The following is a 20831-nucleotide window of genomic DNA, read 5'->3' on the forward strand; positions in this document are numbered from 1 at the left end:
TCTAGGTTTGTAGTAAAAGAATTCGGTCTGTTACTGAATATAGGAAGGCAAATTAAGTCCCTAAATTACAAATAAATTTACACATCTAACAAGTTCCGATTAGTTTTCCTTCCCCCTGGAATTATGAGCTGTATCTGGTGGAGACCTTGACCCTGGCTGAGAAGAAGCAAACTGCAAAATCTCAAAGAATTTAGTCTGTCCATAACACGCAGCCTTCTGCCAAAGCAACATCCCTAGCATCATCAACCTATTTTTCATGCGTAGCAGATTGCGATCAATCTCCTTCTCATGCTTGGCGATACATGGCTTGAGAAAACAACTGTACACATTTGTTGTTCCCTGAAACAATTCGAGATTAAAATGTAATGCAGCTAATTGTTAGTGACATGAAATGTGTAAACTTAAAAAGAGATTTGAGTAAAATTAGTGCGTACTCTTGTTCCAGGATACCACAGGTAGACGCACAATGCAAACTTAGCTTCACCATACAGAGGTAACCTTCAACAACAAATCCATCGTCAACAATAAAATTAAGGATTAAAAACAAAAAAGCCCCCCCGGTGATTTCAAAATATACAAAACGACGCCTCATATTTTGAACTAAATTGTAAACTAACAGGATTCATTAAACTTAACGAAAATGACGGTCTCGGCTGTTAAACTTACCGGATTCTGTTAAGTTTATCGTTAATTTTACCGGATTCCGTTAAATTTTTCGGTAAATTTATCGGATTCCGTTAAGTTTAACGAATTCTGTTAGTTTACAATTTAGTTCAAAACATGAGATGTCATTTTGTATGTTTTGAAATCATTAGGGGCTTTTTTTTGTATATTAGGTATACCATAGAGGGTTTTTTTTGTTTTTAACCCTAAAACTAATGAGGTTTAAGTATGTTACTATTATTATTGTTTTCTCCTCGTAAATGGCTTACACCAAGAAAAAATAGCGGGAATTCTTACCATGACATAAACAGGTCTCCAACTCTTTCAAATACTGTGAAGGCTGCAAGTAAAATCCTAAGGGGAAAAGGGAAAAAATAAAAAAAAAACAAAGGGATTTCATTAGCATACTATACGACTTGCTAACATGTAGAAGAAAAATGCAAGAGTAGATGAACTGGCAATTCATGTACCAGTATTGACACCAAAACAGAAGCTGATCGATGTCTGGCTCATCTTTTTCCAGCGTCTTAAAGCATTCATATGCTGGATAAACATATCCGAAAACCATCCTGCACAGTTCAAAACTTTTTGGTTATTTAAGTATTTCCTTGAACGACTTAAAAAAAAAAGTTAGCACGAGTAGTACTGAAAGAGTGACTAAAGCGTACAATAGTGGTCTCGTAAGCAAAGAACCCATCATCTTTAATCTCTCGTTCTTGAATCTCAGATGTCAACCCTGTTCATTCGATTTAGATTCAAAACAAAAGGCACTAGTAATTCAATCAAATTAAGTAGTAACAGGATAACGCATGGTGAGATTAATTATGTACAAGTCTTGAACCATTCTTTACTTGGTCACTCTACGTCAGTGAAAATCAATTGCGCAAGTGGATTAACCGAAAATGAAAATCACTCACATACTTCGACTCCCGAAGCCAGAAGTTGAATTTCACCCTTTTCTTGAGCGAGGGAGAGGAGTGAGTTTGGGTTACGCTTCTTCGTCTTAACAATCTGATAAAAAACATGAGTTGCTTGCTGCAGTTAACCAAATCGTCGCGTATTCTTGGTTGGAAAAGATTTTTGAGACGGCAGCGGTGAAGCGTCACTACTCTCGGGATGGCTGGGGCCTTTAAGCTTGAACAATCCTCTGGGACCTTGCAAAGACGCCGGGAGTCCGGGGCAGGACTCGCCTCGCATTGGCCGAGTCGGCAACTTGACACCAATTGCGAAGTATGCGTCCTTTCGCGAGAGTCGTTGGTGCATGGGCTTTCTTGCTCCTGGTCACTGGAACCGGATATTCATCTTTGCCGTTTCCATCCATGCGCTATTTTTTCTCTTGCGCAGGCCATATGCATCTTATGAATTAATATTTTACGCACTGTCCACTTATATAATGACGGATTGAATTGAATGTATATCACGTCATTTTAATTTAAATTTAAATATCAAATTATATATATATGACATATATCTATACTTATTAATCTATACAGCGTCAGTATATAAAATATTTATCCATAGTTTTTATTGGCTTCCATGATTCATGACATGTTGACACCTGAATTGGCAGACACTTGGTAGTTTTTTATTGCAGGGAAAAATGTGAGAAAGTGTAATAAGCATGCACAAAAGAAAAAATAAAGAAAAAAAAATGGCATTTATGCTCTTTCACAAGTTATTGTAGTAAAATACTCACTGTGCATATTGCCGGTCAAAATTTTTACATTTTGTTTTTTTGGGTAACGTACATTGCCCTTAATAAGAGGGGATGCCATTTAGACAAAATCACTTGCTTTGAGACCACAAAGAATATTTGAAGACCAAAATAAGAAAAGCTAAAAGAGCATAAGATATTTGAGTATGAGATGGCAAAACCTGTGTTTTCAAACTCGGATCGGACCGGCCGGTCCGACTGTTGAACCGGGAACCGGTCAAGTGTCCGGTCCGAGTTGGTCATCAGAACCGGGAGATTCAAGATCCGGTCAACTCCGGTAAAAAATCGGGTTTGACCGGTATAAAACCGGAAAAACCGGTCCAACAGGAGCTTTTGTAAAAAAAGTTCAAACTTTTTTAATATTATGTTTTGGCCCCTAAATTGTGAAAACTTATTAATATACCTCAAATATTTCATACTTTATAAATATTGTCCTAAAATTTGATGTTATTTTTCAATTAAATCCATAATTTTAATTCTAAACTTGTTAATGTTTATTAAATAATATAAATTGTTACTTGATTGTTCTAATTTCTTTGTATTTTCTTGTTAAATATATTTGAAACATCAAATATATATGAATATACCTTTATTAATATCAATATGTTATTGGATATTTTATATACAATAATTTAATTTTTAAATAATTTTTATTTATGACGTCATCCGGTTCGACCCCTATCGACCCCCGATCGAACCATTGACCCCTGACCTCGGCCGAGTCGATATCCGGTCCGGTTCTGAAAACATAGGGCAAAACTAAATAAAGTGCTATGTATATCACTACAAATAGGTTAAAAATTTTTCGTCTCCATCTAGTTCCTAAACTTTATGAACTGAACGAGTTGCCACATTTTTACACATATATTTCAGTATTATCTTCGATGATTAATATTATAATTAAAAAATTTTACATATTGATCTGATATAAGTCACTTAAATCATCAACCAAAAGTTCATCCGATTCACTCACCGTTTGAAATCTCTCTCTTTTTTTTTTTTTTTAAGAAAGTCAATTTTCATGTGGACTTCATTATTTTTTTAAGGAAAAGAAGGTACATTTGACGTTAAATGCATTCTAAAAAATTGAATCTTTATAACTAAAAAATTAAAAAATCAAATGGGCCTTAGATGGAGAAGAGAGGCCTAATATCACATGCTCATAGAGCCAAGAATGTTTCCCATGGAAGGCCGTGGATGGATCCAAAAGGGGAAAGCCGAAAGGAGAGAGGGATAATCTTCAAGGCTAAAGAGAAAGTCACGCCACGTCAGCGCACCCCTGGGCAGGGGGTGGTGGGAATTTGCACCTCACCCCTCCTGTATTTTGCGCTCGTCTTATCCACAACAACGAAACTTTATTCGCAGGAGCAACAGGCTAACACTCCCATTTACTTGATCGTTTCCAGTCAGTCTACCACTCCTCTCCTTCAAGTTTTAAATGAATCTTTTCGTTCCTAAATCGATGTTGCCGCAGCCGCAGTATCAATAATGGAACTGAGCTTGTCGTCCTCGATCTCCTCTCCATTCTCTTCCTTCCGCTCCCCTGGCTGCCACTGTGCTCCATTGCTTCGCAAGGAGTTCCTCGGCAGTGGCCACAATCTGAGGCCTCCAGGCCTCCGCTTTCGACGACAATGCAGGAAGCTAGGGTTTCGATTTCATTTCCACTCCAGAAATTTTCTACTGAGAGCTTCACTCGACTCGCACTCCGTCGTTCTTGTCGTCGCTGTCACCGCGGTTGCCGTCTCTGCCTTCATCCTTGTCTTTCACAGTTATTCCAAAAGAAGGAATAATGCTCAGCACAACCAGGTACTTTCCGGCTCTTACAAGCTTCACTGCAGTGTGTGGTCTTGCACTCTGTTTCATTCTTCGTGTATCACGGTTTTGCTGAAAATGATCTTCCATTTGTGATACGATGTTGTTCTGTCATTTAGTTTTTGATGAATGTTGATGCGCTCAAGAATGCATCCTTTAGTAGGTGTTCTAGCCTTAGGATATTCTCATTAATTTTGTGCATGCCAGTTTTTTAAATTATATCGTGCACAGTGTGAGTAACATTAGGATTTCTATGACACGCATAGCAAGTTTACTTGAATTCTAGTTTGAACATTTTCGAGGATGTTCGTCTGCCATCACTGGAAGTCTGGAACTCTTTTTTTTTTTTTTTTCTTTTGAGTTATATTATTTTATTTGCTTGTAGCTCCTTCCCTCTCCATTCTCACAGCAGGGCTGGCAGGCTGATAAAGTTAACATGGGGAAGAAATAAAAAGAACCTTTCCTTCCCATTTTGATACTTGTCCGCACATGTGATATACTCTTTCTTTGCTTGTGGCTCATGGATTCTATGTTCACTCTGTAGGGTAAATGGTTCTGAGAAGTTTAGCTCCTTGTGTCAGCCATTTCAGTGGTTTAGTAATTTTAGATGGATTTAGTGAAATTAGCATCTGATGGATAATTTGATTCGAAATTATTTGTCACTAACTGATCATAGATACATGTTTCCTAATTTTGCATTCTGGTCATAGATGGAGATCATAAGAAACCTTGCTCTCCTACTCGGTCTCACCTGTTTTTGTGTTGTACTATGAGTTAAGATTTCTCTTAAGTCCTTTCTACTGCCTTGCTGATAATAATGAAATTTATTCTTTTGAACATGGTTGTGCTTTTGGTGAACCTGTGCAAGTCAATTTTGAATTTGCTTTAGTTCTATGCTGGCCTAGCTTTCTTATTCACTTTGAAACTTTTCAGATGCCAGGGAGGCTGACACATCCCCTATTTCAACATATCAAGAGTAGGATGGACAGCTTGTCTATGGAAGAGTTTATACTTCTAAATAGGAACATTCCTATTGATAAAAAAGTAGACCTACCAATTGAAATGAGCAACAATACTTTTCATCATGAGGACGTTGTGGCTGAGATGCATCTTGATGACATCAATGTGATGAATGGAGCTACCATTGCTACAAACACATCTGAGTTGTCTATTTGTGAAATGACTGCTTCTGTTGTCAATGATTCTCTGCACACAAGAGAATCTGAAGGTTTGTCTGTATCCTCTCTCCCATTATTGCCATCAGAACCAGAAGTCGCAGGACCTACTCTTAATATAGAGCCAAGTGAAATGCAATTGGAGAGGTGTGAACATGAAAGTGGAAGTGACAGTAAAGAGACCAAGCTACTTCTTGTAAAAAAGCCACATATTGCTTCATTTTTTCCAGTTAATGTACAAAGTAGAGTTACTGAATTTGGAAGACTAGACCATGAAATTTTGACAGAAGGTCAACAAATAAAGCCTGACCTTAGTCACCGTGAAGACCTCTACACATTTTATGAGGCACCTATGGCAAAATTGAATGGTCTTGGAGCACTATCCTCTGGTATTTCTCTGCACAAGAATGGTAACTCATCACTCTTCAAGGCTTCCGTTGTAGATGGAGAACAATTTCTTAGACAACAGCTCTCTCACCGCGCAGGTTATGCCCTGGCGCTTCTTCCCTAAACCAGCATGATTTTCATGGCTTGTTCTTTTCACAAGTTGCTGAAAATTTAATTGTCTGAACTAGTCTGAGTTGAAGTATGCTTATTCTTTCAGAGGAAACTGAAGGCCATGAAAAAAGACACGTTTCATATTATAACAATGGCTCATCCCATTGGAAAGAAGACATGGGAAAGAGAAAAGAGTCTCCTGCTTATAAGGACAATGCAAAACTTCACGAGAATAGATCGAAGAGTTTGTCTCCAACCCATAATTTGAAAGGGAAGCACATGCATGACAGAAATCGTTCACCACAGCTGTTCGGTGGTTACAGTAAACTTTTAAGAGATGGACGGTAACCATTTTGTTTCATATTTTTTCTCAAGAGTTTCATGCCTGAGATATTTGCTTCACAGAAAATGAAAGTCTAATTGGGCGTTTCAATACGTAACCATCCTGTTTGTTCGCTTCTTGGCTTGTTGCTTCTTAATTTTTAAATTCTCTTGGTGTCCTGTTCTAATTGGAGGGACACATTTTCACTTGTAAACCAGATTTCCTTCTTAATTTTTAAATTCTCTAGGTGTCCTGTTCTAATTGGAGGGACACATTTTCACTTGTATACCAAATTTCCTTACTTTCACACTAGAGAAGTTTTAACAAATCAAGAAATAAGAGATACATAGCTGATGTAGAAGCTGCCAAAACGGCTAGTCAATATCTGAAAATAAACAAACTGAAACAGAGCATCAATTGTGATCTTTTTGCATTGTCTTAAGGCACTTTCCTCTGTTACTGTCTCTTTTAGGTTAAATGATTGCATTGAGATGCTTGAAGACATGGAAAGCAAGGGTTTGTTGGATATGGATAAAGTACGACTTTCTGAGCATTTTTCCACGTTCTATTTTAGTGCACATTCCTCTGTGCTGATATCCAATAAATACTGTTTGTCTCAGGTTTATCATGCAGGGTTTTTTAAAGCCTGCAAAACTCAAAAGGCTGTCAAGGAAGCTTTTCGTTTCACAAAGCTTATCCCAAATCCAACTCTAAGCACATTCAATATGCTCATGTCTGTCTGTGCAAGTGCTCAAGATTCAGAGGGTAAAACGCTCTCATGTTTCCCCCTGCTTGGTGATCTCAAGTTTTTGAATTACCTCAGTATCGTAATGTAATTTTACTGTCATAACTTAAGTTCCTAATTTTATAGTCAATAAATGTAGGAGCTTTTGAAGTGTTGCAACTAGTCCAGGAAGCCAGGTTGAAGGCAGACTGCAAACTGTACACTACCCTCATTTCTACTTGTGCTAGAGCTGGGAAAGTTGATACAATGTTCAAGGTGCTTCCTGTTGCTGTCAGTCCTTGTAGTTTGCTACTCAGACCTCCTCGCTAGTGTCTTCATCTTTGACTTCTTTTTATCACCTCTAGTAAAGTAGTTGCTTCATTTTTTTGTCTGATTCTTCGAAAGTTATTATTATTCATTACCACTGTATGCATCTAGTTCATTCAAAATAATAACACTGAAATTTGCAGTAGCTTTTGCTTTTCCTCTTTTTGTAATATGAGAAAAATGCTATTTGCAGGAGAAATAAGTAGGCAGTTTTTAGATACTCTTGTCATAAGTCTTTTTCGTGATCAGATGTTATTTCTCCCGATAGACTTCTATTGATGTAAATATGTATCTTGGGATTCTGTTGGTATGGATGCTTTTGAGGTGCCCATTCACTTACTACCAGTATGCGTCAATGTCGTTTTTGAGGTATATCAAACTATATTGGATATTTACACTGTGGGGACTGCTAACCAAGTGGATAAAGGCGGTGAATAGCCAATCCACATGGAAGCGTTAAGGTCTTTCTATATTCATCCCTATGGTTTAGTATTCTGTCTGTCCAAGAATGTATCCACACAAATGGCAAGCTACCAGTGTCAGATAGTATTTCAGGAAAATAGTCCATAACTATGTGATGGTTTTCTATCATATGGTACTTGACTTGTGAACAAAAAAATGCTGTCTCTTATCCACACTGTAATTAGATTGTAACTAAAGTGAGTTTGCATACTTGAAATTTATTTCATAATTATGTTGCTTAATAATGGTGGAGGCTCACTGTGAATGGAAAGTGCTTTTGATATTATTTTTTAATGAAAGTGGTTCCCAAAGCGATTGGATGTTTCTTTAAGCTGTCTATCACAGTTTATATTATAATTTTATTTGAACTTTTCTTTGGTTTTAATTTTCAGCCCTAAGGGCGTTCACCTGAAGTGTAAGCTGTTTTTCTTCAAACTTTAGGATCCTAGTAAAAAATGCCATTTTTTGGTGTGGTCAGCTTGTTAGCAAGCAAACTTAATGCTGAATTTTGTTGCATCATTCAGATGATGATACAGGGAAGATAGTAGAATATAGACATACAACTGACAACAAATAATTTCTTTGATTTAGTGGCTGAATGTCACCTTGATTGTTGGTTATATTCTTTTGGCATAAGTAGATATTGGTGAATGCATTTCCTGGAACATGTTGAATGCTACAATTCCTGATTATTAAGTATTGGATTCTGTTTCTTTTTGTACTCTTTATTTGTTCTCCTATGGTTATTATGTAGTCATTGAAATTGCGCAACATTCTAGGTTTTCCATGAAATGGTCAATGCTGGAGTGGAACCAAATGTTCATACATATGGTGCACTTATTGATGGTTGTGCCAAAGCTGGGCAAGTTGCAAAGGCCTTTGGTGCTTATGGAATTATGCAGTCAAAGGTATGACTGCTGTTGCTTATTGGAGTTTTATGAATAGCATATGATGACTCTTAAATATGCTTTCCAGTTACTTTTGTTAGTTGTTGCTTTCATTTGATTCATTTTCAGTTTTTATCAAATATAGTTGACTCTCAAGAAGTCTTCATATGTATTGCACTTTGTATGCAGTAGAATGTCAAGCCAGACCGGGTTGTCTTCAATGCACTTATCACTGCATGTGGCGAATCAGGAGCAGTGGATCGTGCATTTGATGTCTTGGCAGAAATGAGGTCAGAGATACGCCCCATAGACCCTGATCACATTACTGTTGGTGCCTTGATAAAAGCATGCATTAGATCTGGTCAGGTAAGGAGGTCTGTCAGTCTATTCTGGAAAGAACTTACCGAATTTATGATTGTAGAGTTATTTTATGGTCCAACCTCTTCACTGGTTCCGTGATTCATCTAGGTCAATGAATTCCTTTAGATTTGATTCCTTTGATTAATTTATAGATTGATCGGGCGCGAGAGGTGTACAAAATGCTTGATGAATATAATATCAAGGGAACTCCGGAGGTTTACACCATTGCTGTTAATAGCCAAAATGCTGATTGGGAGTTTGCTTGTGCTGTCTATAGTGACATGACAATAAGAGGTGTTGCCCCTGATGAGGTACTGTTTTTAAATTCACAGCATTTAAATATGGTGCATGCTGTTGTTTCTCTTTTTATGACTTTCTGGTGATGTTTTACTTGAATCTGTTTCTTCTATTCCCTCAGAGAGTGCTTATTGCCTGAATCAGAGTTGAGAGAATGGAGACCTATATTGTCATTGTGGTCGGCATTCTTTTACTTGCCTGTATTATCATTGCAAGTTTCTTAGAGATCTCTGAAATTGCCATCAAGATGGTAATTGGTGGCATAGAGGATCATTTATTGACTAGAATATGGTTATCATCCATTTTGATAAAGGGATAATTTCAGAAACCTCCCCTGAGGTTTTTAACTATTTCACTTAGGGTGCGTTTGGTTCTACAGAATTGGAATTGAATTGGAATTGGAATTCTATAGAATTAGAATTCTATGAATTGGAATTCCAAAACATTGGAATTCTTTTGTTTGGGTAATGCATAGAATTGATACATAATTCATTTGGAATTCCAAATTCTTTGTTTGGATGGGAGAAGAATTCATTAAAAATTAGAATTGTTTCCAACTAACATTTTCTTACATAAAAAAATTCTTTTTTTTTTACTATATAATAATTTTTTAACATTTAGCTAATTGTTACTAAAGCTTTAAGGAAAAAGCCAATTAGTGCCTTTAATAATTTATTTTTTCTTGCATTTAACTAATTGTTACTAAAGCTTTAAAGAAAAAAAACAAATTAGTTCCTTCTCTGCAAAAAAAAATTATTCTTGTTTTTTTCTTAATTAAATTATATTAAATAAAAAATAATTGTATATTCTAACTTAAAATGTAGTTAATATTTATCAAGTTAAAACCTTGATACTTTTTTTAAAGTTAAGAACTTTAAATTTTAGAAAATCAAATGACTACTCTATGATATGAATAAGGAAGGAAAGTCATAACTTGTACCTATTATAAATGTTTGAACTTTGTATCTTACAAGAAATTTTAATAGATGAATATGCAAACAAAGTGATTTTAGCCAAAAGAAAAAAGAGAAAGAAAAGCACAATTTTACATTATTACTATTTTTTAATAAATGGCCATTCTAATATTAAATTAAATCCGAATAGGTTCCTATCAAATTTCAACTTCAGGATGGTCTTGTCTAATTTGATAGTCAATAAACATTGCTGGTGCTAAAGCATTCCTAAGAATACTCCGCCGGGGAAGAATTCCAGTGATTTCCGACAGCGCAATCCATTTCACCATTGCCCAAAGACACCATTATTAAATCCTCCACTCCCTTGCAGAATTCTTGCTTGTTATTCAGCACGTGAGTGATAGCTGCAGCCGTTGGATTGCTCATGGCCACCCCACCACCAATGCCCCCCATCTTCTTTCTCCCATCCGTTGACCTCAGCCCCACGGCCCGGCTAGCAGTCGTGGCCCCACAAACTTCCGCCATCTTGAAGTCACGCCCGTCAATTTCCAACGCATCAGCGCACGAAAACAGGAACGGTGCGATGGAAGTATAGGTGGAGGCAGAGGAGGAAGTATGGGAGGAGGCGGAGAAGGAAGATGCGGAGGATAAAGAGCTGCACAAGAAACGGTGGTTGGTCTGTGACGAGAGAGAGAGAGAGAGACTTTCATTTCAGTTTTGCTTTTGTTCATTATATGGAGACCCGTAAATTTACTGATTTAATCCATCTAGGATCCGCGTACTAACCCGAATAGGAGGTGAAAGTATGGAATTGGAATTGTAATTCTTAGGTCTTGCCAAAGAATTGAATTTGTGGAATTGATGGCCCATAGAATTCGAATTGAATTCTAATTCTCTCGCACTGGTAGCGTCCAAATCGAAGATTTGGAATTGGTGCTCCAATTCTAATTCTAAGCCTCCAATTCTGTGAGAACCAAACACACCCTTAGTTCCTTTGAAGTTTAAAAAATTACACTTACCTCCCTTGATTTGACACTTTGGTAACAAACCTTAAAATAGGGTAAAAAAATTTAATGAATACCCTAAAATGCCAATTATAAAAGAAAAAGAATCTCAAGTTTTTCATGCCAATATTTGTTATTTGATAATCAACTATAACAATAAATCTTTTGCTATAATAGGCTATTTTTTATAGTGCTTTATTGGGGATATAGATTCTTTTTAAGATAGAGAAGAAAGTACTATCTTGTTTTTTCTTTTAAAGTTTATGGACTATTTTTTTTTAATAAAAGTTTATGGACTAGTTTAGTGATGGAACTACCATAGTTTGGTAGTGATTTTGGACCATTTGTTTTTAATTATTGTTGATTTATTCTTGATTTTGATACCAAGAAAAAAAGAGCTAAAAAAATTGTATGATATTAAAAGTTATCAAAAAAATATTACTACTTTAACATTTGATTTGGATAGATTTGAGGGATAACATTGATAGTTCTTTTATACTTCTAATGAAATATTAGAGAAATGAATAAGAAGGAGAAAGGAAAAAATTTAAAATCCATCCTTTGTATAAACATGGCAACAAGGGAGTTTTATTAAGATATTAAAGTCAGTATTGTCATTTTAAATAGGCAGGGGAGGTGGTTGTAATTTTTGAAACCTTAAGGGAGCCAAGTGAAATTATCAGAAACCTCTGGGGAGATTTCTGAATTATCCCTATTTAGTATTGGTTTCCCACTATGAGATTCAATTGTGAGAGTTCTCTAACATAAAAGAAGAAATGATGAATTGTAGAACAATTAATGAAATGCTTCTGTTTAAGAATGATGATTTGTTTTGCGGTTGTCAAATGCCTAGAGATCGATGAAGTGAAAGAGAAATGAGTGCTTGGAAAATATGACAGCCTTTTATTATCCTTCTGATTAAGGAAAGATCAAGTCCTATGTCAATGTGGTTATGAATGATGGTATTGCTACATCATTCATTGGGTATGTTTTGTTGTTGAAGTATGACTGGCTTCTAAGTTGTCATGTTGAGGCTGCAATCTTGGAGCTTACTAATTAAACTTTCTGGTTTCATGATTTTTAAAAAAAAATTTTTACCTATCATTTTGTTTGTAATCATAAAAAGCTATATTTCTCTATCTTGTTTTGAATTCATGGATTGCCAGGTATATGCCACAACATCTAACCTTAAAGATGGAGCCTTTTTAAGTAATCATCTTTTGTTTATAACTACTGGTATATTTACTGCATAACTTGAACTCTCAAAGGAAAATGTGTGGAATTGGTAAGGACACTACAACAACATAGTTGTTCCATGGTGTGCTTTTTTCATGTTTTAGTCTTGCAGCTAGACAGAGAGCTTACCTTTGTAAAGTAGTCAATCTAAAGGTTTCCCCAGTCTGTTGGAAGTCACATGACTTGATCATTTCACTTAATTCAGTTTTCTTTTTGGTAGATGTTTATCAGTGCATTGATAGATGTTGCCGGACATGCTGGAAATCTGGATGCTGCATTTGAAATTCTAAAGGTAGCAAGAGCTAACGGAATACCTTCTGGAAGCATATCATATAGCTCATTGATGGGAGCCTGCAGCAATGTATGTATAGTCAAGTGATTTAGCAAAATATAGTCTTCTTGGTGCTGTTACATATGAGCCCAATTTTAGTATGATATTAAAATACCAGATTCATATGTTTTGCTAGAGGGGTTAGGTGTAAGTACCTATATTCTTCAATGTATTAAGAATTTTTCATGCAAAAAGAGGTCACAACTATGGCAAGAAAACTTGGCTGAATTTCAACAACATTAAGATGTTCAATATCATCTTTCAGAGTCCTTTCTTTATGTAAAGAGGAGATTTTTGCATGACATGTTTTTATTTGGTATACGCTAATGCACTAAGAATAAGATGCATTGCAGGATTGAGAATCTATAATGAGTATAGATTGACAGTCTTATGACCAAAGGATAGAAAAGATGTAAAATCTTAGGTGTCAGGATTGCTTCCTATTTCTGTCTGTTGAAGTTTTATTAAGCATAAATTTAGCCATGTCAAGTTTAAATAGTCATTCTTTGAGTTTAGTTCTTGACAGCAAAACAATGAACTTGTGGAAGCACATATATCCCTCTGCTGCTTTTAGGGTTCTCTGTGTTTTGATTTTAGTTTAAAACTTAGACCATTTAATGGATTAGAAGAACCTGCTTTTCATGAAGGTGCTTCCCCTTCCCAAATATCAATTGTCAAAATGTGTCAATTGTGAAGGGAATATGTCACTTGGATAAAAATAATTGCTCTAGACAAAGAAATCTAACAAGAAAAAAAAAGAAAAAGAAAACCTCCCTTTTAACCTTTTTTTCCCGATAAATCTTGTCATTTTCGTGATGAAATTCTCACTACATGATGTGAAGAAGACCAGGACAGGAGAAAATGCATTTAAGGCAATTTTAGCAAAGAGATTTTTACATCAATTTTAATCACTGCTTTAGATGGGCTTATGAGCATAGAGAAACTCTAACCTGCAAATGCACTATCATCGTGATGTTACTGGTTTATGCAAGCCAGTTTAGCCTTCTTAAGTGGATGGTGATTTTGGTCCACAATAATGTTCAACATCTTTAACATTCATATGCTTGTTTAATATTTCTCTGGTAACAACGTGCTTGTTCAATACATCTTTAGGCAAAAGACTGGCAGAAGGCTCTGCAGCTGTATGAAGATATTAAGGACATCAACTTGAAACCAACAGTTTCCATGATGAATGCCCTGGTAACTGCCTTATGTAAGTCTATTTGCTTCCTCAGGTCATTTCGGTTTAGACAAAATAAATTCAATTTCACTTTGATATGTTCAAGCATTGCGGTTTCCAGTCACTTTTGAATTACTTCATCAGGCGATATATAATCCAGCCACTCATAGATGCAGAATTAGACAAGTAAAACAGGTTATAGTTTTATTCAAGCATGTAAGAGATGGTTGGTCTTTCCAATCAGAGTCAATTTCGTTCTACCTGGTTACTAGTATATAAGGTTCATTCTCCAAGAATATGCACTTACTTACTGAAAAGCCTCAGAATTGTTGTTATTGCACCAAAAAAAGAAGAAGAAGAAGAAGAAGCAGAAGGAGACCAAAAAAAGATCGTTAGGTTGAAAGGGAGAAAAACAACGAAATCTAACCATTAGGAGGTTGGTTATTGCATAGCTGTCAAAATTTGGATGCAAAGCTATTCTATCACATGGTTGGGTGAAATAAATAGCTTCTAAACGTTAAAAGGAAAATACTTTGGCTCGGGTTTTAGCCTTCTTGGCCTATTTTAATACGACTCTTTGTTAGTAAATGATATTTATTTTAGTTGGCTAGGTTTTAAAATGTTTCTTCTCTTGGTTCATGCTTTTTTAAAAGCTATATCATCAGAAACATTTTCTTTCAGTTGGTGCTCTTCGAGCTCTTTGGAAAAGCTGCTATTAAAATTGGAGGGAATAAAGAAAGAAAAATGATACTAAATAGGATTCAGGCTAGATGTCTAACCGGTTTACTGCTGTCATCTACTTAACTCTTCCTCCACCCTCAACACCTGCACCAAAAGAAAAGGTGTTGTTCCAACCTTCATTTATCTTTCTCTGCTCTCAGCTTTTCAACGAGATACTTGAGTAACAGAAACAACCCCATTTTCCTTCTGATGGGGATATGCATGGTTTCTTATAGCTTCAGAATCTTATTTTTTGATTTATTTGGGACTCGTGTATAAGATCAAACTATCTTACAGGTGAAGCAGATCAACTACAGAAGGCTACAGAAGTCCTATTTGAAATGAAGATGCGGGGCTTATGCCCAAACACCATAACATACTCGATTTTACTAGTTGCAAGTGAAAAGTAATAGCTCTCGTCTTGAATAGTCTTTTCACTACCACTGAAAAATCAAGGATTTCCTGGTGAAATCTGCAGCTGTATAATATATATGGTATGATCTTATTGTAGAAAGGATGACCTGGAAGTTGGCCTAATGCTCTTTTCTCAAGCCAAGAAGGATGGTGTTGCCCCTAACCTTGTTATGTGCAGGTGTCTAATTGGTATGATCAAGGGTTGCTATCAGATCTTTCTGACAATTTTCCTTAAAAATTTCAGAAAATGATTCTTGTGGTTATTTTCTCTAGTTTTGATTTGTGTCAGCAAGTATGTTAAATTTGTCATATTGGGTGCTAAAAGTATAAGAGTCGTAAAAGTGGCACCATATTCTGACAACTTTTGAATCTCAATCACGTTTTGCTGTCTTTTATTATCTGGGAGTTTTGTTTTTTCATACGACGAAGTCAAGTTATTTGTCATTGTTGTCTAATCAATTGTCAGGTTTCAGTTAGCAACTTTTCTCATACTAGAAAATAATTCTATTTCTCTGGAAACTTGAAGTTTGTAAAAGTTTTTGAATGGAAGTAAAGCTAAATGTAGACCTTTGAAGCATGCTTCCTTGTTCAAACTTCTTGAGAACGATGCTGCTGAACTGATAGAAAACTCCTTGCATTTTTGTGGAAGTGGTTAAATTGATAACTAATTCTATTTTTCCACAGAACATGTGTGATTCAGTAAACTGATGGTTCTGTACTGTCATCCTGCCTTATTATGAGATGTCCTTGAACTTTGTGATTTACTTGTTTTTGGCACCTAATACTGTTTGCAAATCAGATAGTTGGTTCCTTTCATGGCACTTATTGATCTATTGTCAGGAAATTAAGAATTGGCAGATTGGGCTTTGTAATTGGGCCCATTCCTGTGTTAGACTCTTCATTTTGCTCAAGAAAATTCGTGTCCATGGGACTCCTATCCCCAAGTATGAGTAACATAGGACCTTGGCGCAACAATCTGATTAGTGTCAGCCCTGATAAAATAGTACTGTTGTCACCATGATTTTTTTTCCTTTTGTGTGGCATATATACATGTCATGCGTGTTAGCACAAGATTCAAAATGCTGACATTTACAGAAAACTCTTTCATAAATTAATGCTGCAGTTTTTTTAAAATTATTTAAGCCTCATAATTATTTAGTTGATTTGTTTTCTTGAAGGTATGTGCTTAAGGAGATTCCAGCAAGCTTGTGCACTTGGTGAGCCGGTCTTTTCCCTCAAGTCTGGCTATCTACAGCTTGACAGTAAATGGTTGGTTCCTGTTCTTTCCTAATTAGCTTATCTGTCTCAGAAGCTTTGTTCAAGTATTAAAAATTGTAAGAAACAAGAAGTGGTCAGTTTGGGAGTCATATTGGTATGGCACTTTTTTTTTGGCGTTAAGTTTTTTAAGCGAGCATCCTTTCTTTGGATTTTTATAGGGAACAAGTTGGCTCCAGTACTAGGTTATTAACTTGTCCAGGCACCATGACACTGGAAGTATTTGTTTCTTTATGAAATAATAGTTGATCAGCTGACGAATTATGTTTTGACCTCATCTTAGAATGTTCTTTTTGTAATTAATTGGATTTTACTTCAAGACTTGCTTGAGATAAATGTTATAGGCAATTGCTTTCACTTTTTGATGGAGGTTCCAGTAACTTTTAGGTTTTCTAGGCAACTCAGTATTAAGTTTTTGGAGTCTGGTATATTTGTCCAATATCAGAGAGATGGTCTGAAACCTCAAATATGCTGACCTGAATCTATTTATGATTGATATTTTGATTTGCATGTTTTACCAGAGACTTAACTTTAAGTATGTATGTGGTGTGCTCATAAGCATCTTTGCCTTTCGTTTTCCTGGAGATTCTATCTGCTTGGTTGAAACTTTAGCTCATTGTTTCCACTTTTGATATGTCACTAAGACCTTTATCCTCTGCCTGCAGTATGCGAGTTGTTGATATATGTTTCTTTTTTGTGTTGTTCTGCTGTGTGTATAAGAGTATGAATTTACCCAGTTTACTGTTGCAACAACTTATATTGGTCCACGGTTCTTGGAACCAGCAAAGGTCAAGCTGACACTGTTGATATTTTCTGATCGTTTGCTCTATAAATGCCACCTAATACTCCGTATATTATACTCGTCCACTCAACCTGATAAAAAGAATAAAGATTTTCTGAATTAATTGGGCTGTTGGCATGACAGACAGCAGAGAAGAACATGGTCGTTAATAAAAAAATAAATTCTCTGCAGGACATCACTGGCCTTAATGGTTTACAGAGAAGCAGTTGTAGCTGGTGTGGCTCCTACTGTGGATGAACTTTCACAAGTTTTGGGATGCTTGCAACTTCCTCATGATGTATCCCTTAGGAACAGACTCATTGAGAATCTGGGTGTTAGTACTGATACATCGAAAGGCTCAAAACTCTTCTCATTGGTTGATGGATTTGGGGAATATGATCCACGTGCATTTTCACTTCTTGAGGTTTGTGAAAAGATAATAATGTTTCTTCACTTTAACCTGAGGTCACATTTCCTGAAACCTTTTCTGTGTTGGAAGGAGGCTGCTTCACTTGGGATTGTACCTGCTGTCTCTTTAAAACGAAGCCCGATTATTGTCGATGTGAGGAATTTGCCTATCCATGCAGCTGAGGTGAGCATGTTTCTTAATTGCTTTCTGGTAGTCCTGCAACTGGAATAAGGTTAAACTTCTCTTTGTTTCCTAGTGTTAAGCATCTTTCCCTTCCTCAAGTTGTTTCTTCAAATTTGTATTCCCCTCTTTCATATGCATGAAACATTTTCATGGGATGAAGCTTATTTTCTTTTGCCTTTTCATTTAGGTGTTGGGCGAGATGGGTGGGTTGTTTGACATGCTTCTTCAGTTAAATTCACATATAACACTAGTTTCTACTTACCCAAATGAAAAAATAATAGTATTTTGTGAAATTTGATCAGGTATATATCTTGACGGTACTGAAGGGTCTCAAGCACCGTCTCGCAGCTGGTACCACAACACATTTTTTTACTATTACTGCTTGAGCTTAGACTCTAAATTACTATTACTGCTTGAGCTTAGACTATTTAGAGTTGAGTCCAAAGATTATGATCAAATTCTTTGATGCGTGTGCGTGCGTCTGTGTATCTCTCTATTTGTTTCCTAGTATCTGATTGCAGCACTTTAGAGGTTAAACTGGTTTTGAACATATCAAAAGCCACAAGGCATCAAAGAAGTTCTTAAAAAAAAAAAATTAAAGTAACTGTAACTTGAATTGGAAATAGTGATAACTTGATTCCTGTATGAACGAATATCATCACAGTAAGTATAATGGATTTCCAAAACACCTCCAAATTCAATGCCCTAAGACATAAACAAGGTAACCTCAAGTGATTCATGGATTCTTAGTACTTGACGAAGATGAAAATATCGGAGATTAGAACTTTGTACAAATTTCAAGTATCGCTAAAAAGGGAAATGAAAGGCACTAAACAAGAATACAAAAGAATAACCATAATATCCTTCATTACATAAGCTGCCCCATATATCCCACTCTTATAAGGCAGATAGAATTGGAGATGAAGAATACTTGTCCATGTAAAACTTGGCAGCCATGTAGCTGCTCCTTAATGCAACAAAATATGCAGTCCTACTGCAACAGCCAACAATTGAAGCTTATAGCCAACATTACCAGATTATCTATTTGATGGAGCATGGTTTAAGCAAAAGAGCTAATAAGTCTTATAAAGTCCAAGTTTGTATTTTGCCAAATTATGACTTTTTCTTGGGGCGTCAAGTTTTACCTTCTCTTGTTGTATATATCATATCTTAAAATTTTCTCATTTGAATCATTTACTCTATGTAAAGCGTAATATGGCTTGTGTTTGGGAAAAAAACATTGAAGGTATTGAAGGAAATGTCAAGTGCGAAGTGAAATTAGTTTATATGCTAGCTTAAGCAACTGTTGCTTTTGTATCCTTTACGTGCACTCATTCTTGTAGGTGTAAAGTTGCCGAACTTGTCTATTCTACTGCCACTGGAGAAGACACAAATTCAAACTCCATCAGGGGAGAAAACTATTAAAGTTGCTGGAAGGTATCAGTTCTCTTTTCTGGGAAATTTCTGACTTTTGTGTTTATTTACTTCATGATACTTTTGCATATTGATACTTTTAAAGCAGTTATAGGATTAGTGCTGCGCATGTAGATTGCTTTATTTTTGGTGAAGTAAATATTATGTCATGATGCATTATGTATCTTAATTTGGTGTCTTAATTTGGTTCAACCATACTGGTTTATACTTTATATTACTTGCGTAGAGGGCATGGCATCTTCAATCTAAATTAGAAAAACAATTTCCTCTTTTTGTTTTTATTTTTTTGGTTTGAAAATTCACTTAAAAGCATTTAATCTCCTCTAAAAATGTTGAAATACTGAACTTCTTTTAAGTATGAAATATCAGATACGGGTGTTGTACCATGGTGCTGTAAAGATAATTGTTGAAGGAACTAAAGACATTATGACATGAAATGAACTGCTGCATCTGACTTCCCATTGGCAGTCTGTAGACCAGCATGGATGAGTTGTTTCTAATTAAGGTTTTATTAGCTCAAATATGTTAAATTATTCTCACTGAATCAAATATAAAAGTTGGAAGGAAGATGGTTTTCCCAATTCTCATTGAGTACTTATGTCATGGCCAACTGCTAAATACCACCAATAGGCATCTGTTCCATTTATTTTTGGCTAGTTCATCTTTTTCCCTTTTTCTTCTGTGTGGAGAAATGATGCAAACCTGATTCTATGATGTGTAAAAACTATATGTAATGCACTATTTTGGTTGACAGGATTAGCCAAGCAGTTGCAGCATTGCTGAGGAGGCTTGGACTACATTTTGTAGGGAATGAATCACATGGGAAAGTAAGAATTAATGGCGGTGCTGTGAAAAAATGGTTCCAGCCAAAGCTTGATTCTCCTTTTAGTGGAAAGCCTACGGATCGGAGCTCATTCCAAAGGCGTTTGGGTAAAGGAATCATGTATCAACAGAGAAACATTAGAACAGGTGATTTGTCTTTAGACTAGTCAGTCTGTGTATGGTCCAAGGCAATGCATGAGGCTTAGCTTATTCACTGCCTTGTTTGACCTCCCTGTTGATTAGCATTGCCGGGCAGTTGGAGTGGAAAGGTTTATGGGATGATCACTTCTAAATACTTTATACTGTAAGTTCAAGCAAGGTTAAGATGTTATTATCAGGAAAATAGTAGAGTTAGTCCTTGGTTTTAGCATCGTAACATCTCCTAAACGAGTTGAGATGCGTGTAGCCTCTTAAAAATAGTATATATGCTCCTTGGACGTTATGAAGACACGAAGTCTTCAGAGAATTTTGTATAAACTTATGAAGGAGATATATTATTCATTTATTAGTTAGTATAGGTTGTTGAGATTCGTCTACTGTCTGTCAATATAGTTATACATAAATATTTACTTTAGGCTGTATTACTAGTTGATTTCTAGGCATCTCAGAGCGTACGGAGTTACATTGAAGACAAAGGAACAAACACATTGAAGAACAAGGCAGGTAAAAGACTGAAGTTTTAATTCATGTATCAGGCGTCAGTTATGTCAAAGGCAAGTTATGCACGGCACCTGATGCTGTTGCCACAAATTGGGCTGCTTTTTTATTTTGTTGTTGGGAGTTTTGGTTAACATACTTTTAATTCTACACCTAAGTTTTCATATTAATGCACACACTCACATTTATTATACTATTTGCATTTAGATACCTTGTCAAATTAACTGTTC

General features: G+C 35.9%; 2 protein-coding genes across 3 annotated transcripts; one reads left to right on the forward strand and one right to left on the reverse strand.

Moving 5' to 3' along the window:
• Nucleotides 1-99: 99 nt before the first annotated feature.
• Nucleotides 100-1661, reverse strand: LOC113728641 (putative HVA22-like protein g). The gene is made up of 6 exons (XM_027253025.2): nucleotides 1581-1661; nucleotides 1332-1399; nucleotides 1134-1232; nucleotides 961-1017; nucleotides 435-498; nucleotides 100-339 (listed from the first exon to the last, which is right to left on the reverse strand). Exons 2-6 carry the CDS (start codon nucleotides 1361-1363, stop codon nucleotides 100-102), a joined length of 492 nt encoding a protein of 163 aa, XP_027108826.1. The 5' UTR covers nucleotides 1364-1399; nucleotides 1581-1661.
• A 1949-nt stretch (nucleotides 1662-3610) lies between these two features.
• On the forward strand, nucleotides 3611-20474 carry LOC113731185 (pentatricopeptide repeat-containing protein MRL1, chloroplastic). Of its 2 annotated transcripts, none has more exons than XM_072074554.1 (19): nucleotides 3611-4183; nucleotides 5123-5849; nucleotides 5969-6206; nucleotides 6657-6720; nucleotides 6805-6949; nucleotides 7069-7184; nucleotides 8477-8605; nucleotides 8777-8950; nucleotides 9097-9255; nucleotides 12616-12756; nucleotides 13840-13939; nucleotides 14924-15032; nucleotides 15138-15229; nucleotides 16219-16309; nucleotides 17289-17520; nucleotides 17599-17688; nucleotides 17991-18039; nucleotides 19032-19125; nucleotides 19877-20474. In XM_072074554.1, exons 1-19 carry the CDS (start codon nucleotides 3866-3868, stop codon nucleotides 20109-20111), a joined length of 3303 nt encoding a protein of 1100 aa, XP_071930655.1. In that variant the 5' UTR covers nucleotides 3611-3865; the 3' UTR covers nucleotides 20112-20474. The 2 variants fall into 2 exon arrangements, with proteins under 2 accessions (XP_071930655.1, XP_027112098.1); XM_027256297.2 differs by having other exon boundaries at nucleotides 3612-4183; nucleotides 17596-17688.
• The last annotated feature ends 357 nt before the right edge of the window (nucleotides 20475-20831 follow it).

Source organism: Coffea arabica, chromosome 2c (assembly GCF_036785885.1).
Source record: "Coffea arabica cultivar ET-39 chromosome 2c, Coffea Arabica ET-39 HiFi, whole genome shotgun sequence".
Lineage (NCBI taxonomy): Eukaryota > Viridiplantae > Streptophyta > Magnoliopsida > Gentianales > Rubiaceae > Coffea > Coffea arabica.

Coding starts and splice junctions, on each gene's coding strand:
- LOC113728641 (XM_027253025.2), bottom strand. CDS start 1,363: ATGATGGGTTCTTTGCTTACGAGACCACTATT. Junction 1,233..1,331: donor TTGCTTACGAGACCACTATT/GTACGCTTTAGT, acceptor TGAACTGTGCAG/GATGGTTTTCGGATATGTTT. Junction 340..434: donor TGTGGTATCCTGGAACAAGA/GTACGCACTAAT, acceptor GAATTGTTTCAG/GGAACAACAAATGTGTACAG.
- LOC113731185 (XM_027256297.2), top strand. CDS start 3,866: ATGGAACTGAGCTTGTCGTCCTCGATCTCCTCTCCATTCTCTTCCTTC. Junction 9,256..12,615: donor GAGGTGTTGCCCCTGATGAG/GTACTGTTTTTA, acceptor TCTTTTTGGTAG/ATGTTTATCAGTGCATTGAT. Junction 13,940..14,923: donor TGCCCTGGTAACTGCCTTAT/GTAAGTCTATTT, acceptor ACTATCTTACAG/GTGAAGCAGATCAACTACAG.